Source organism: Atta colombica, unplaced genomic scaffold, assembly GCF_001594045.1.
Source record: "Atta colombica isolate Treedump-2 unplaced genomic scaffold, Acol1.0 scaffold100, whole genome shotgun sequence".
NCBI classification, from domain to species: Eukaryota; Metazoa; Arthropoda; class Insecta; order Hymenoptera; family Formicidae; genus Atta; species Atta colombica.
In genome coordinates, this window is record NW_017259185.1 from 2,240,223 (window position 1) to 2,257,107 (window position 16,885).

The 16,885-nt window shown below is 33.0% G+C and overlaps 1 protein-coding gene across 1 annotated transcript in view; it reads left to right on the top strand.

The window, feature by feature from the left end:
• Positions 1-16,885, top strand: part of LOC108684648 (RNA binding protein fox-1 homolog 2-like) — a 248,440-nt gene that overhangs the window by 137,684 nt on the left and 93,871 nt on the right. The window contains exon 4 of the mRNA XM_018189083.1: positions 8,214-8,504. Coding sequence (XP_018044572.1) covers positions 8,214-8,504 — 291 coding nt within the window. The remainder of the gene's footprint in view (positions 1-8,213; positions 8,505-16,885) is intronic.

Sequence of the window (16,885 nt, forward strand, 5' to 3'; positions counted from 1 at the left end):
CTTACGTAACGTCTCTCATTACGTGACGGAAGAGCCGATCGATGTCGACGATCGATGGCGGATGTAATTACCACGTAGACAACGACTTTTATGCTCCGTTGTGTACATGTATTGTATATTGACTACTAACCGCTACATAATTTAATGTAAGATTGCAATGCTACGTCAGGCACTCCTATCAAATGGGCGATTTCCTTTGTTGCTAGATGTCGATCTCAGGAGAACAGGGCCCAGTTATTGACGACACTTTGTTACATGGGCCCAAGTGGTGTGAATACGCTCTGCTGAATGACGCGTCCCTCCCGATCGGGAAGAGGCTCTTTAGAAACGATCCACTAGCAACGGGCCATCCATTAGCGCGAATTAGAGTATTTAACTCGGCGAGTGAGGGGAATGAGGAAAAGAGCGATCGTGCGAGAAGGAGGCATTTAGGAATGAGAATGGAAGAGATCGCATTCTCTTCCACCGTGTTGTTATAACCGATTGGCTGGCTGGATTGTAACGATTTCGCGAATTAAAATATATTTCCAGATCTCTTTCTGTCTCCTATACAGAAAGATCGATTTTGCTGAAATATTAAAAAATTTAGAAATAGACAGATCTAAAAATAATTTTGCTATCAAGATAATTTTAGAAAAATTCATTATTATTTATTTAAAATGAGAATTAATTTTCTATTAAAGAATATTATAAAATTGATTGAATTGATACAAGCAATGATTAATAAGTATTGTTGGCTGTCCGTCATCATGTTCAGCTTTTAATTTTTGATTGGGATAAAATATTTCTACTATGCTCAATTTCCAAGTTATAAATTAATAATAATAACAAGAGCTGATAATATTATTAACGCAGTCAACCGTAACGGTCATATAATAAAAATGATAGTATCGTCTCAGTGCACAACGTATCGCAGAAACTAAATAACACGCATCATAAAATATTTTTATGATTTCCGTCAATATTTTTTAGCTTGTCAATTCTGGGAAACGTCACGTAATAAAGATTCATAATATTTTCTATAGATGCTTATTCTCGTCCGGCATCAAAATGAGACTTTGGCAATCATAAGACGAAAGATCTACACAGGCAAAGTGGAACGCATAGAGAAGGATATGCCGGATGTACTTTAAGCTCGTTGGGTCGGAAAATCTCCCGCCATTATCCGCTTTCTCTCTGTTTCTATTCTAGCTTTTGCCTTGTTCTTTGTCTCTCTTTCTCTTGCTCTCTCGGGCCTTGTGTTCGCTATTGATTTCAGGTTTATTCTTGGCGGCTCTCGTTCGCTTTGCTGGCGTCAAAACATCGAAAGGACGAGGAAGGGTGGTTGTACTACCAGCGCGCATTTCGAATCCTAATACTCAAGGGCAAACCGCTGTCGCAGAAACTTAAAATCGCCCCGTGTCGGCATACCCGTGAGAGTACTTGAGATGAAAACCCGATGGTTAAATTACGAGCACTTTGCTCCTGCTCTGCGTATTATGTGTGTATGTGTGTGTGTCTGCCACTGAAATTATTGCTCGCTTTCTGGATATGATGTAATGGCAGTTGCACCGCTCTACGGGAAATCTTCATGAAAGTAGATGCGTTGTAGGTACTTTTATAGATTTTTAAACAGCATTTGTTATGCATTATAGCACTTATAAACTTTTAATTATGTCTTGGATTTTTCGTCGTTCAATTATATTTGATTGCATCCAAATAATTGTATTAGGTAAATTACTGTTTTTTTCTTGTTGTAATTTGAATTATAATATTAAATAATAAGTAATGGGGGAAGAAAATCTCTAGTTCATTATTCGTTTAAGCTTAGTGTTAACTAAATGCGAGGGAAAGTTAAACAGTATATAGATAGAAAGTATTTTAGTTGTGTTTATGCAAGTCAGCATGAGGCAGTATGCTTTCTGATTCCTGTTTTTAACAGATCTTTTTTAAGCACGTTTTGTTTTTTAAAAAAATGCTTTTAATTGTTACAAATTGGAACATATTATCTTATAGTAGCTTTTTTCTTATAATTTTTTTTAAATTTATCCTTCTATTTTTCTTTTCTTTTTATTTGTGTACTTTTTTAAAATATGAATATAACGAAATTTCATAAAATTAATAAAAATTGCATTTATCTTGGTATTATTTTTCGTTAATATATGATAATATCCGAAAGAGGTGCATATTTCTGGAAAATCGCATTGTTTCTTTCTTGGCCGTGGGGGATGCGTCTTTCTTAATTTTTCCGTAGCGGTTGTATCGTTGGTGTAGCATCGAGATGCTCGTTTTTGCATTTCAAACATGGCGCTATGCATCCTGATACAGCTGCGAATAGCAACGCGCAAATAAGCTGTTTCCCGAGCTACGCCATTGTCTCGAACGGAGCACGGAATTACAAACGTATCTATTATTTTGTAGCTATTCTATAAAATTATAATAATATCATTTCCATATTTGATATTACGAAAATGAGTTAATTCGCAAAACAGCAGTTCGCGCGAATTAAGTTTAAAATGCTAAGTTCCGCGTTGCTAACGCAATTGTGTATTTTATAATTAAGTTAATTCTCTATTCGTTAAGAGTTAATTTATTCTTTTTTCATAAAACCCTCCGCATTTGTCATACCTTCATTAATTCATAACTAGAATATATGAGTCCTGGTAGATAATTATTCGAAATAAATTTATGTCTCACAATTTTATTTTTATGATTTTGACATTGAAACATTTTTTTTTAACAAAAATCTTATTAATAAAAATTAGTAACAAAACTGGTAATAAAATTTTTAGTGAATTTCAGAGAACCATGTTATTTATTCAAAATATTTTGATTTGATACATGTGTTTCTGTTATAGAATAGAAGAATTTGTGCTATGCGAGACTGCTGTGTGAGACTGCGCGATGAAACGGTGTTTATGCAATCCATTTCGATTTGCGCATCTCCTCGCGGATCCGCGCGAAACAGTTTCCTCTCATAGCTATCGCGTCCGCTTTTTCTACTGTCAATTCCGATAACGTTGATTCTCCATGTAGATCGACAAGCTAGTTCCCTGGTTTGCCGGTTATTCGCCTCTCAACCCCCCCAATTTTAGTCGATAAGACAGGCGTTATGCATGCGAAAAGTGCCTTTTTGTTTGGTCGATGGTATTCTCGAAATAGGTCGTTAGTCTGATATAGTACTCGCATGAATCGATCTGAAGCAGAGAGGCCGATACGTTGAGATAACTCGGATTTCGTACTAGCTTAGCTCTTCGTAACACGAGATGCAAGTGATCCGTATGAGTACTTTAGGTTGTAACGATCATCCTTGCCAATCCTGTGGTGTACAAAGTTCACGAAAATCGAAGGGCAAACGGTATGAAGTAATACGATTTTATTTATTTAAAATTTTATCTCTTTGCGTTCCTCTCTATCTCTTCTTTTATAATTTATAAATAATATTAAATACAATATATAGCTAAAAAACTAAATTATTTTCTTTAATTACTTTTTGAATCTTTCAAATTCTACGTTATTTTGATGATTTTTTTTTATAATGAAAAAACTACAATTCATAAAATTAAAATTTACGAAAAGAATGATTTCGTTAAAGATCTACAAATTTAGTTAGAGAGATATAGATCTGAAAATAATTTTGGACCAAGATAATTACGTATGTAAGGACGTTCAAATTGATTACTAAATATTGTTTCCAATATCTTGAATTTTCTAACATAATTAGTTTGACGATTCAACAAAATTATTTTCAGATTTGTATCTATAATTTAATTTTTTAGATACTTAACAAATTCATTCAGCAAAATTATTTCTTCTATGATTAATGCATAATTAAATTGTTTGAAATTAAAATAAAAATTTCTCGGAAAAATATTTCATTTTAATTATAATACAATTCAAATTTAGTTTAGTTTAAAATTAGAGGATTATATTAGATTCAACGATGCTCATATTATCGTGTGAACTCAATAGAAGATGAATCGACAATTCGCATAACCGTTCGAATAATCATTTGCCTCGAGTATCTAATTAAGCAATGGCGAATGCATTGCATTATACCAAGTAGAAACGGCACTAAAGCGCCATACATTTCGTCATTCATTCTCTACGCCCGATGTAGCTGATTGAATTAACGTTGGGGGAGGGGAGGTCATTAAAATTTTTTTTCATTACGTTCCTCAAGCTCGCGCACGCGATCGCCGTAAGGCCCAGCTAGCTGTGACGACATGGTCCGCTGATGCCGAAGGGGAAGCATGCTCTGAATGGTCCCTTGTATGTACTATCGCTCGCGGGAAGTCTCGCTCTGTTCACGATCATAAAAAAAAAAGGAAAGAAGAAGGAACAGACGACAAAGAACTGTTAGACTGTCATTGACCGAGCGAGAACAAACCATCCACTAAAATGGAATTGAGAATTTTAAGTTCGACAATGGGATATCAAAGATACTTATTCTTTTCTACAATATTCGCACGATATTTTGCAACGTTGATAAATTTCTGCGATATTTAAAGAATTTTTTTTTTTAAATTATTTGTCCGTGTCACACAAACATTCCGTTGTCTGCTAACACGAATAATTTTAACGTAATATTTTATTCGTGGCAGACAGAAACTTCCTTCTAGCTCCGCTTATGAACGTGACTTAAATTTGATTCGATTTGACGTGACTCGAGTTTAATTTTAACATGCCGCATTCCAACTTCCGGCAGCTATTACGACATGCGAAGAAATATCTACACTCGACTATATTGCAAAGTTAAAACTTTTGCCAAGATTTTCTCTTATTCGCGAACGTGTTCATTCTAAACAAATTAGAAAAATTAATTAACGGAACAGTTAGTGATCGGGAAGTTAAATCTATAATATTTCTTCGTACTTATCGACTAGGGAGATTAAAGCGTTTTTAATCCTTCCTAATGTTCTTTATCTTCGTGATCAGGACGAAGAGTTGTGACTTTATCTCAACCAATCGGAAGACATATTTCCCGTGCCAGGGAAAATTAGGTCGGTTCGGGATCACGTTCTTGAGCGTATAGCTCTCCTTTTTCTTATCTTGTCCCTTTTGTTGATTAAGTTACGCTTGCGGAATAGAAAGCCGATAGAAGGGGAATGTGATGTGCAGAGCCAGAAGCGACTTTCCTCAATTTCGCTTAAACTTAGTTTTAGTTCTCATTCGCCTCGAGGCTTTTCTAAAGGGATTCCTTCACATGTGGGGTAACTGCTCCACGTATCTTTTCATTGATTGTCTTCTGTATGAACAATGTATACTTTCTGGCAGAGATTATCTCTCTTGTTTCTATTCATTGTATTCATTAGATTTTTCTTGTTAATATCACCGATCGTGATCAGACTTTTGAAATCTTGGTCTAACAGTTTTTTTTGCAGTTTTGTTAGAATTCTATTTATCTCTGTGTATCCGTAATTTAATCTCGGAAAAAATTGTCTTCGTGTTACAAAATTTGAAAAGATAATTTGATATTCAGTATTACAGCTTTAGCAAATGAAATTGCGACAAACTTTACGAAATCAATTTTCAAAGAAATCACATTCTGAGATAATAAAAATAAATATAAAATTTAAAAATAATATAAATTAAATATAATATAAATGAAATTAAATGAAATTAGATTTATTATATAAGTGTATGGATTCAATATTGACGATATCGACATGGATTATAATTATGCATTTTAAATATTAAAACATTAATTTTACAATTAAAAGAGAGGCACAATGTTCTGCACATATGCATTTATGATATATTATGTATTTCTCATTGCTTTTATATGATATATATTTCTCATTGCTTTTATATGGCGTCACGTATTATAAAATGATAAATCACACTTCTGTTCTTACACATTCATTACTTCTGACATTTTCATATAAACGACAGCTGCTAATTTATCATACACTCTGCTATCGTAATCAGACGCGAGGAATCATCTGGATCGCTGCAGCACTTTGTTGATGTCGGATATTCCATAATTACTGAGACCACGTTCTTCATTTCTCAGACTTAACAAAGGGCTCTTGCTCGCGCGACTTCATCTCCGTTCGCTCGCGCGGCCGGTGCGTATCGGTGAAATCCGGTCTAAATCGAGTTTTCAGAAAAATGTTCAAGGTAGGAATAACAAATGGCTCTTTGCTCTCTCGTAGAGGAGCGAAGTCGAGGGGTAGCGTTCAGAAATAATCTCGAGAGAAGGGAGAACTGGACAAACCATCTGTAACCTGCCACGCGCGAGATTGTGGATGGCACAGCCCGGGGGCGTACCATAAATTATAGTTACCCTCTGCTGTCCATAGTAAATCGTTTGCCGTCCCGCAGATCCTTCTCCGCCTTTTACACGTTCTATAAAATTGTCTCTACTTAAACTATCTGACCTTGTAGCGAAACTAGAAAGTCTGGTTGAATGTTGATAATTTTTCACATGCGCTTAGCTACTGAAAGAATTTTTATTGTTTCATAACCTGTTTTTTATAAATCATTTAATTAAAATTGATCATTTTTACCTGACATAGAGTTTAATAAACAATCTTAAAGTAAAAATTGTAAGTATATAAAAATTTATATTTTATAGTTGTATCTTTATGAACAAATGTTTTATCATAGCTTTATTTCTTATAATATATTTAATATAGTATATATTAACGCGAATTATACAATGATTAATTTATATCCATATTATTACGTATTTATTATCTGATATTGAATATTTTATTATCTGATATTGCAATTTAAGTATTTAATTTTACATTACTTGCGTGATGTTTTAAAATATGATTACTTATAGCGTTTTTGACACCTCAGTTTATCTCATTTTTCAATAATTTCTTTAACTATTTACAATTAAATAAAGATTGATAATATTTTGTACAGGTATCTTTTAAATAAAGATAAATGCAAAAATTGTTTTTAAATTGTAAAATAATTTTCACAAAATATTATAATGTATATAAATAGCATTTATGTGTTTAGTGAGTTTATAAGGTGGGAATGTTTCTGAACACTTTACGTGTAGTAATGAAAGGTTAAAAGTATTTATAGTTTTTATTTAGTAAATTGTTAATCCAACTTTTTAAACCTAAAATTAACAAGAACATTTTTTGTCTGAAATATTTATGTGTTGATTTATTTGTCAATTTTATATAAAAAAGAGAATCAAGCTTTGACTTTAGATGAGAAAGATTAGTTCTTTTATATTTTTGGGATAAGAATGTTTTTACCGAACTAGATTCGCGTTGAGGTATTATTCAACCAATCGTGGCCCGCCACGACATTCCAATGGAACATTGCCAGAAATCTTTCTACTATGAGTACGATTGCCTGCGGTCACGGTGAATAGTTCGCCACCGCACGAAAAATTGGCAACGCCATTTTCGCCATTATCTTTCATCTCTAACGATCTCGGAGAGACCAGAAAAACTGAATCAAACCTACTTATAGTATGAAAAATATTTCTCTTCCTTAAATTGCGAATGATGGACGAGATAGTGTTTGAACGTTAGAGAATATTAATAAGATATATTATTATTATCTATTTAAATTATTATAAATTATAAATAGTATTTTGATTTTATTAAAAATTACAAGAGTAATTGAAAGATAATTCATTTTTTAAGCTAGAGATGTCTCCATTTATTAGATCGTATAAAATCAATGTAAAATAATTATATGGCAAGATAATTTAGTAAATATTTAACTCTTAGAGACATCAGAAAATTTTAATTAGTAATTATCAATTTTCTGTTCTTGATTTGATGTTTGTAACTTATATTAATATTGATACGTATAATAGAGTATGTATTAACAAATAGTGATAAGAAAAGTAATCAAGTTATAGTCATAAATTAATTAAATCATTATTCTTAGTAATCTTACAAGTAAAAACGAATTTGTATGAAATCCTAAACTTTTCAAGTCATTAAAGTCACATTTATATACTGAAAAAGATGTTATATCAATAACATTATTTTAATTGATAATAATTTTATTTATTCATAACTATTAATGAAACAAATAAAATGTTATTAAAGCTAGAGCACGTATTTGTTTCATTAATAGTGTTATTAATTTAATATAATTGTTTTCAATTCAAATAATGTAGTTGATATAACATTTTTTTTTTCAGTGCATTTATCGATATTAAAATAATCCTTTAATTTATTCTTGCCCTTAATATTATGTTGCTTTGATTGAGCATTGAAACTCACAGGAAATTATTTTTTTTTCAGCATATGGTGCAGACAGGGATGGCTGCGCCCTATGGTGGGGGTGTCTTCCCTCCTCCGGTAAACGGGGTCGCGGGTGTCGTGGGGGCAGCCGGTGCAGCCGGTGACGTTAAGCCACCACCACCAGTGACGGTGAAGGAGGAGAACGCCGGTGCACCCCAGCAACCACCCCCGACCGGCGGGCCCCAGGTGCCGCCTGCGGCAGGCGCACCTCATCCCGCCGCCCCTGGTGCGCCGACCGCTGCCAGTTTCAGTCCGCCTCCGCCTCCGAACGGGGTCGATCAACAGGCCATCGTAAGTTTCTGACTCTTAATTAACATGATTGTGTCAAATTGGTCGATAAGCACATCGATTATCACTCTTACTACAAAAAACTATGTAATGACAATGATTAGGAAAGGAGCAGTTCTCTTTACATAAAAAATCGTAGACATCGAAATTAGTTATTAAGTACTATAAATTAAATTAATTTAGATTAATTTTTAAAAATTTAAATTTAAATAATTTCTAAAATTATATGTGTTCTTAAACGAGACATTTGTTTAGCATTTAAAAATGGTAAAGTATAAAAAATTAATATTGATATGGAGCCTTTTTATCCTACAATTCTGAATATTATATATTACAAACATTGTCTATAGGAGAATTTTCTTAGGATCGCGATGTCTCTTTTCTCTTTCGTGAACAAATATAATAAAATATAATAAAAATATTGTAACAAAAAAAAGGTTAAGGCGATGCGTTATTGGCTATTTAAGTTAGTACGGTGCACCAAAACCGCAAGCGCAGGAGCTCGTTGAAGTAACTAATCCTTCCGAATGTTCTTGACGTTCGTGACAATGCGAAATTGTACGTTACATTCCTACGAAGTAGCCCCTTGTGAGCCACGTGGAGCACTCTCAAGATTCTAGTGTACATTCCGTTACCGGAGAACCAAACTTCTTGAACCGCGCACGTCTCCCTTCTTACCTTCGTCCTCTTTCCCAAGGCGCGGCCGTCATCCTGTCACGTAGTTGTGGTCGCGGTCAATGATTCTGGACACGTATGAATGAAGAAGAGACGTCGTTGCCTCCGATGCGACGAGTGAATTCTATGAAGGAGGGTCCCTTGTAATTCATAGCAAAGTACGGTAGATGGAAAGAGTTACTTACAGATTGAATAAAAGAATTTCCTCTCTTGACAAAGCGTTTTGTTTGCGATATAATAATGTTTCATTCGTGATAAAAAACATAATAAGTGAAAAAAATGATTATTATTATAACATTGGTGTTCATCAACGTTATAGTACGTTTATAGTAATGTGGATAGTAAGAAAAAAAATATTTATTTATATAGGTATATAATCATAATAATACAAAATTTAAGAAAAAGATTACTTAAAGCTAAGTACGTAATCGTTAATCACATTTAAAGAATCTTTAAAATAGAAATTTTTCTTTAATTTAAATCAACTTTCGTTAATATAATTCTATAAATTCAGGAACGCCAATTGATAAGATTTATTATATAATCGAATTAAGTTTATTAAATCCGGATTATATATTTTCAAATAGACTAATTCCTGAAATAATAATTTCATCATGTAGCTTGTAAAGCTATAGTGCGCTTTAAATTTAATTTCTCGAGCGAATGTAATCGAAGATTGATAATTGGAGATACAGAAATGTCTTATCTTGCCTAAGATTTCTAATGATCTGCCTTTTGCTTGACCCACAATTTACGAGCAATTGCAATTCTGTTTATTGCATTACTCACCGGATGGTTGTCGGAGCGTGTCGAGTAACTTTTTTCTAGAAATTATTAATTATACTTTCTTGCATCACTCTACAATTCTGTGTTTACAACGTACCGTCACGCGACTGATATCTAAAACGAAGGAATCTTTTGAAAACGTGCAGATTTGTATTCATCACTTGTTCTTCGAATTCTCGAAGGAAACATTTTTGCCGATCATGCTTGATCCTGACCTCTACATTTTTACTCTTTATGTGAATCTATTGTCTCCATATGATATAATATTAATTTTATAAATCTATTTCATATTTGAGGAAGAATAATTAATATTTCAAATTTAAACCAGTTATGATTAAAAATTTACTTGAAAATCCACGAAAAATATAAATAATTTCATTTATTGATTTTCACATTTTTGGTTCTTAAATAATCTTTTTCAGGTCATATCTTTTTACGTATATCTCTCTCTTCTCTCATTCGCGCAATATATTTCGTAATTAATATGTTATATAATCAATGTTATGTCCACAAATATCTACATTATCTTTCTCAAAATGTCGCTAATATTCATGCACCTGTTTTTAGAAACCTTTTAGTAATCTGTTTTTAGAATCTTTTTCGTGACAATCGATCCGGCCGGCCATGCTTGTGTAATAAGAATTAAACGGTTCATCGGTAATTGCATTTTAATAGTCGAACGTGGCGGAGACTCGATTCCCCTTTGTTCGAAATAGGTCCACAGGGAGGGCACGTCGTTCGTGTGATAGATACGTGATTACGAGATATAATCCGGTGCCATTAATTCCCTTGAAATTCATACGCCGCATCGGTGGTGCGTGGAAACTCGAGGTTACAATGCGTTCTCGCCGTCGACCGACTCTCCAATTCATTACTATCGGAGACGTCGCAGGCAGGTTTCCTCACCTGATTTACGACCACCGGTTAGAACGCAGCACTGCGAGGATAACGACGATCGCGCTTTAATGCTAAATAAATATCGGGGAAAGGTCGGATCTCCGGCGACAACGATAATTGATTTCATGCTCGGTCGCGGCTCAAAATGCAAAACACTTTTGTATCGACATGATAACGCGCGCTCAACGAATGCAGGAAAAGTAATGTTTAAATTCGTTCTAATTCATCGCGTTAGTACAGATTACGCTGTTTTCTTGATTTCACTCGCGTATATTTTAATTCCGATTTTACGGCGTGCGGTTTTCGTTCATTTCCCATGAAATCGAGAACATGATACGTTTCTGCGTGAGTATCGGAGAAATACATCATCATTCGCGGGGAGTGGATTAAAGCTTGATATTTATAACGGTTAAATAATCTCCAGTCTCGAGTTACCTATCTACTCTACAATTATTCGTATGACATTAATGCTTCGCTTCGTATTCACAATGATCCGTGCTACCTGCAATAGCGATACATCTGGGATATACTGTGTAAATTGGACTGGAATTGCTCCAGCGTTAAACCCGTCTCGTAGTAAAATTCGTCAAATGATTTCCATTATATCTACATATATATCAGCACAAAGCTGAAAATACCGCACCTGAAAAAATTACACTTTTCTCTTTTTGTCACGAACGGGGTATTGTGTCCGCGCCAAATTGAGAGGGAAAAATCGGTAAATCGGTTCACTGAAAAAAAATGAAGAGAAAAAAGGAAGTAATATTCGACGTCGGTTGTATTATCAGAAAATCTTTACTTCATCGCAGAGATGTTACGTTCATTTTACGACGCAATATAAACTCGAATGTAATATTGCTTCGTTAAGGTTTAACGAAACCTTCCGCCGTCGTTCTCTTCCCAGAGAAGTAAATTTAAGTTATTTGCATTCGATTAAACGCTGAGTAAGATTGATCTCGCGCGCTTCGTTTGATGGCGAACGAACAATTCATGAACAATGTCACGTTGGTTCCGGTCGTGGCTGCTTTGTGCCGCGGTAAATACGTCTGGTCAATTAACCGGGCCTGGTTAGTCATCGAGTCGAAAAGCATACGCACAGTTCGTTCGGCCGCAGCTTCATGCACGCGGGATCACCTGGGACACGAGAGTCTGCCATGCATTTCCTCCTCTTTCTCCTCCTCTTCCACACCGCTATCATAATCAACTACCACGTCCTCTGCTTCCTTCTATAGTTTCATTCCGAACGGATGGCAGCGCATTCGTGTTGTTCCCCCCCGATGCGACAACACGTATATTATATTGCGCGGAATTACGGAACGTTATGCTCGAGTCATGCACACACGGCCGATCTTGCGGACAATTTGCCGTACAAATTTAAATTTGCCGTATAAATTTTTGCCTCGAATAAATCACGGTCGTGATTTATGCAGGAAATAGATGCGCGTCCTGAAATTGCTATAACTTTGAATAAATTGCAGAAAAGTTTAAAAGTTTCTCGTTCGTTAATTAGGAATTATATTTAATATTTAATTTCACGTTCCAAGGATTTATATTTAATGAGATAATATGGAATCGAGAATAAATTTAATTTTGTGATAATATCCCATGTAATGTTGCAACAGTGGCAATTTTATTAATGATAATTTATGACTTATATTACATATGTATATTTTTAGTACACTAGGCTACTGTTAAAACGACATATAAATGAATAATTTTTTGAAATGAATTTTCTACCTTATTATCTCAATTCTCTTTAATATTACATGACATAATCCGGGAGTCGCTAACAATAGAACATTGCACGTAGTATAATGCACGTAGTATCCATATATTCCATGTACTGCGCACACGATGCGTGTGTATCCCTAGTTATCTAGCGGCAAACAGACGCGTAATGGTGTATATTCGAGTTTCCCAGCATTAGCCGAAATTCCGTAGTCCCCTTTCAAGTTAACTCGCTTGAGACAGTACTCGTTTTAACAATCTGCCGTCTGAATAGTTCTGTACGAAAATTGCCATATAGACGTACTATACGAAATAATCTGGTTTATTTTGTGTCATTATCTATTCTGAACTAACGGAATTATTTAAGCATGAACAGAAAGGATTCCAGTTGCGACGAATAATTATTTAAAATTTATGGTATTTCGCAAAATGAACTGGGATGTATCTGTTAATTATTCTTGATTTTGCATGAAAATATCTTGTATATTGAGAGAGAAAAATTACAATTATAATAATTTAACTAAAATTTGTAATCATTTTTTAGGATAACTATGTATTTATATAATAATTGTTTGACGCAAACAATGTACATCAATTGCACTATTAATACAATAATAGTCATACACTTTATTTGAAAATCTATAGTCTTTTCTTAATATATTTTTTAGTTTTATTATTATCACGTAAATAATAGTGATTTCAAGAAAATAGTTATATTCACTATAATTGTGATTGCATTTACTAAATAAAAATATTAATTTCATTTATCATTTATATCTTGATATTTTACCATATTAATATATGAAATTATTATAATTTATAGTACAATTTTTTCATATTTGAGAGAACTGTACATATAGATATGATTGTTATTAGATACGATTGTACTAATTTTGTACATTGTTGCAGTATAAACCATAAAAAACTCCTAATTAATTTCATTACACATACAATTATATATAATTAAAAATATCAAAAAACTTCTTTCAGTGTATTTTAATTTCTTATTCCTTTTTTCTTAAATAAATATAAATATTATTATTGTGCTAAAATTTGAGTAAAATAGACAAAAATTATTTTTAATCCGAAACATATATTTGTAACCATTATACTAATTGCTTCTAGTCTAGATTTTAGCTTTTATTTCCTTTCTTGTACTTCACATTAAGGAAGTAACTTCAATTTGGAGGGAATCAGGAGATAGAAATAGATAAGTGTGAGAATCTTAAGATATTCTGAATACAGTCTGAAATGTCGTAAAGGATAGAAATTTCTTTGGCTGTATGTTTCTTCGCTCGCTAAAAGCATCCGCAATATTGGGCGGTGTTCGTTATTAAAAGTCGAAACCGCTTTGTCGGAAACGCTGAAGAGAGGCTTGCCATTCGTCGAGTTCACCGGCGCGAAACTTTGCAATATGCGCTCGCGCAGAGGTTCAGAAAATTTGCCTGCCTCTCTTTTCTGCAACTTGCCGTTAATGAATATAAAGTTGCGACCGCCGTCTGGAACTTTCTAAAATTGCCAAGTAGGGACGAATTACCGCTTTGCCGCCGTATTCAACCAAAGGAAAATGTCCGCACAGGCCGTTGCGTGTTGTTTTATTGTTTTTCGTCGCATTGCGCCGAGACTATCCTGTCGAAGCAGTAGGCGCTTTGTAGTAAACGCTTTTCTTCATCACTCTCTGATTACTTAACTTTCTTTGCTTACAAAAGATTGGAGAGAACTTTGCGAAACTCGAAAATTACTAAGATATTACTTCAAGTTGTCGCCTTTCAACTTCAAATTATGACCTTTATGTTTCGTAATAGATGTCTTGTAATAAATATTTCTTTTCCTCGTAGAGTCACAAGTTTTTTTGAATGCCGCAAAAGAAAATTTTTTAAATAGATAGTAGTATTAAATAGATAGTAGTATATTATTTTTCCGTGAATTTTTTTTGTTGATCCTTTAAAATAAGCTGGGGAAGGAAAAGGGGCAAACAAATGGCGCGGAGTTTTGGGGTGAACGGCTATAAATCCTTGCCTTGGGAACGACACGTCTCTATTATTCATGCCGGACTAAAAGCTTCTCGAACAGTACAGAATTTGCAAGCGTTTCCCTACTTGATGACATTATCCGTCTTCCGCGGTTTGCATAATTTGTCGGATTTATCTCGCATAACTTTACCTGCACGTTCCTTCATGCACTGATTTTGTGTGCGCCTAATCTGATTTGCACGAAGTTTATCCCATATACAGAAAATACACACTACATATATGACATGAGAAACAGCTGTAATAAAAGTTTATCTCATTTATGATAATTCAATGTCATTTTTATTTGTAATAATTCAGAAGATTTACAATAATTCAGAAACAATAAAGTAACTCCGATACGTACATGAATTTGATAAGTCAATACCTTTTTAAAAGGAGACTATGTTGAAAACTATAAGTTCTTGATAAAAAAAAAGTGATAAAAAAAAGTCACTGACTAAACTTTCCTGATACATCGTGTCTAACAAAAATTTAATTATTTATCAAGTATTAGATACTATATGTATGTTTATGGTAAATAAACTACATCAATAAAAACTTACTATCCAATACTATGAAAAAATGTTAGGAATTCAAAATATTTTTTATATAAAAAAAACTTTTTAAAATCTTTGCATTTTTGTAATCCTTTCTTCTAGGAATGGAATATATGGCTTATAGGGGGGGCTTATGTCAGCTCATAAAAAAATTTATGAATAATAGAAATAAGATGTAAAATGATGTATATAGTAACTTATAAAATATGTTTACAAAGTTTTATTAAGAAAGATAAGAATGATAAGTATGCATACGAAGTAGATAATGGATAATAATTCTAATCTTTTGCATATATTACGAGCATATATTATTTGTATATATTATTGATATAAGGTATATGTTTCAGGTAATGCATTTAATTCACTGAATTTAATCTGCGCATTTTGTATGCTTTAGGCATAAATCCGCTCTCTAAAAGTGCCGCATATTCCAAATATATATATATACAAGCATCAAGACAAAGAATACAAGAGTTAAACATATGTATTTTACCTAAACCTGTTTGCTCCAAGAGAGAAGTCCCTTAAGCTCAAAAATCGAAATTATATTTTGCATAGTTAACTAACATAATTTTGCAATTTTAAACGATTTATGGATGAATATGACTGCTTCAAAAGGAATGTGCACAAAAATTGAAATTATGTGATTATGAAAGCGTATTAATAGTGCATAAATCCTGCGTATTTTATTTTTCAGATTGGTTGCTATATATATGTATATTAACATATGGGAGGACTGACTGATAGCCTACTCAGTCCTCCCACAAAAAAATTTTTTTTATGTAACTAAACGAAATGAGCGCAAAAATTTTTTTTGCGGATTTTGAAAGCGCATAAATAGCACATTATTGTATAATTTATTCATTAAGATATAGTTAAGTGGAGGGGGAAGGGGAAGAGCAGCTAGGCAGACATCTACCTATATATATATATATGTGTATATATATATATATATATATATATACACCAAATAACCATTAAGCCTTTTGTATTTCCTACAGCAGTAATCATTTTATATGAATTATGATTGCGCTCTTTATTACTTTAACTTTGATTCAAATGACAGTGGTTTTATTAACATTAATAATAAAAAAATTGATATCGTAACGAAATTCGAATATAACACAAAGGCATATAATAGAGTGATTGCGTGTAAATTATTCTTATTTTTTCTGTTTTTTTTTTCTGATTTTTGCGACGTAAATCACAAAAGTCAGAAAAATCGTAATCCCCTCATAGTATAAATACTGAAGTTATTCTAATTGTTGATACAGTATCAATGATAAGATATTGACATTATCGATTAATAAATATAGAACGTATAATGTATATATTGGCTATGTTTAGAAAACACAACGGAAAATTCGTTGTATTGGTGATATGTGTTTCTAAATTTATCATGAATCTAAAGGTCTGTTTCCATCACAGGCAATAATTATTAAGCGCTTATTCAACTATTTTATTTTCTGAATGTAATTATCATAATTATTTACATAAATTTTATTTATTTTTCACGATTTTGGAAATAATACTTTGTCAAGTTATTCATTTGTGAAAGATAAATTATAAAACGAATCTGATTAAAACGCGAAGAGGTATCTTTTTAAAGTTTTATTTTGCACTGTTCTATATTACAAAAGAGCTAATAAAGTATGGAGTTATTATTATGCAGCAATTATACTGACAGTCGTTTTCTCTCTCTTCTATATATATTTTATTATATATTTAT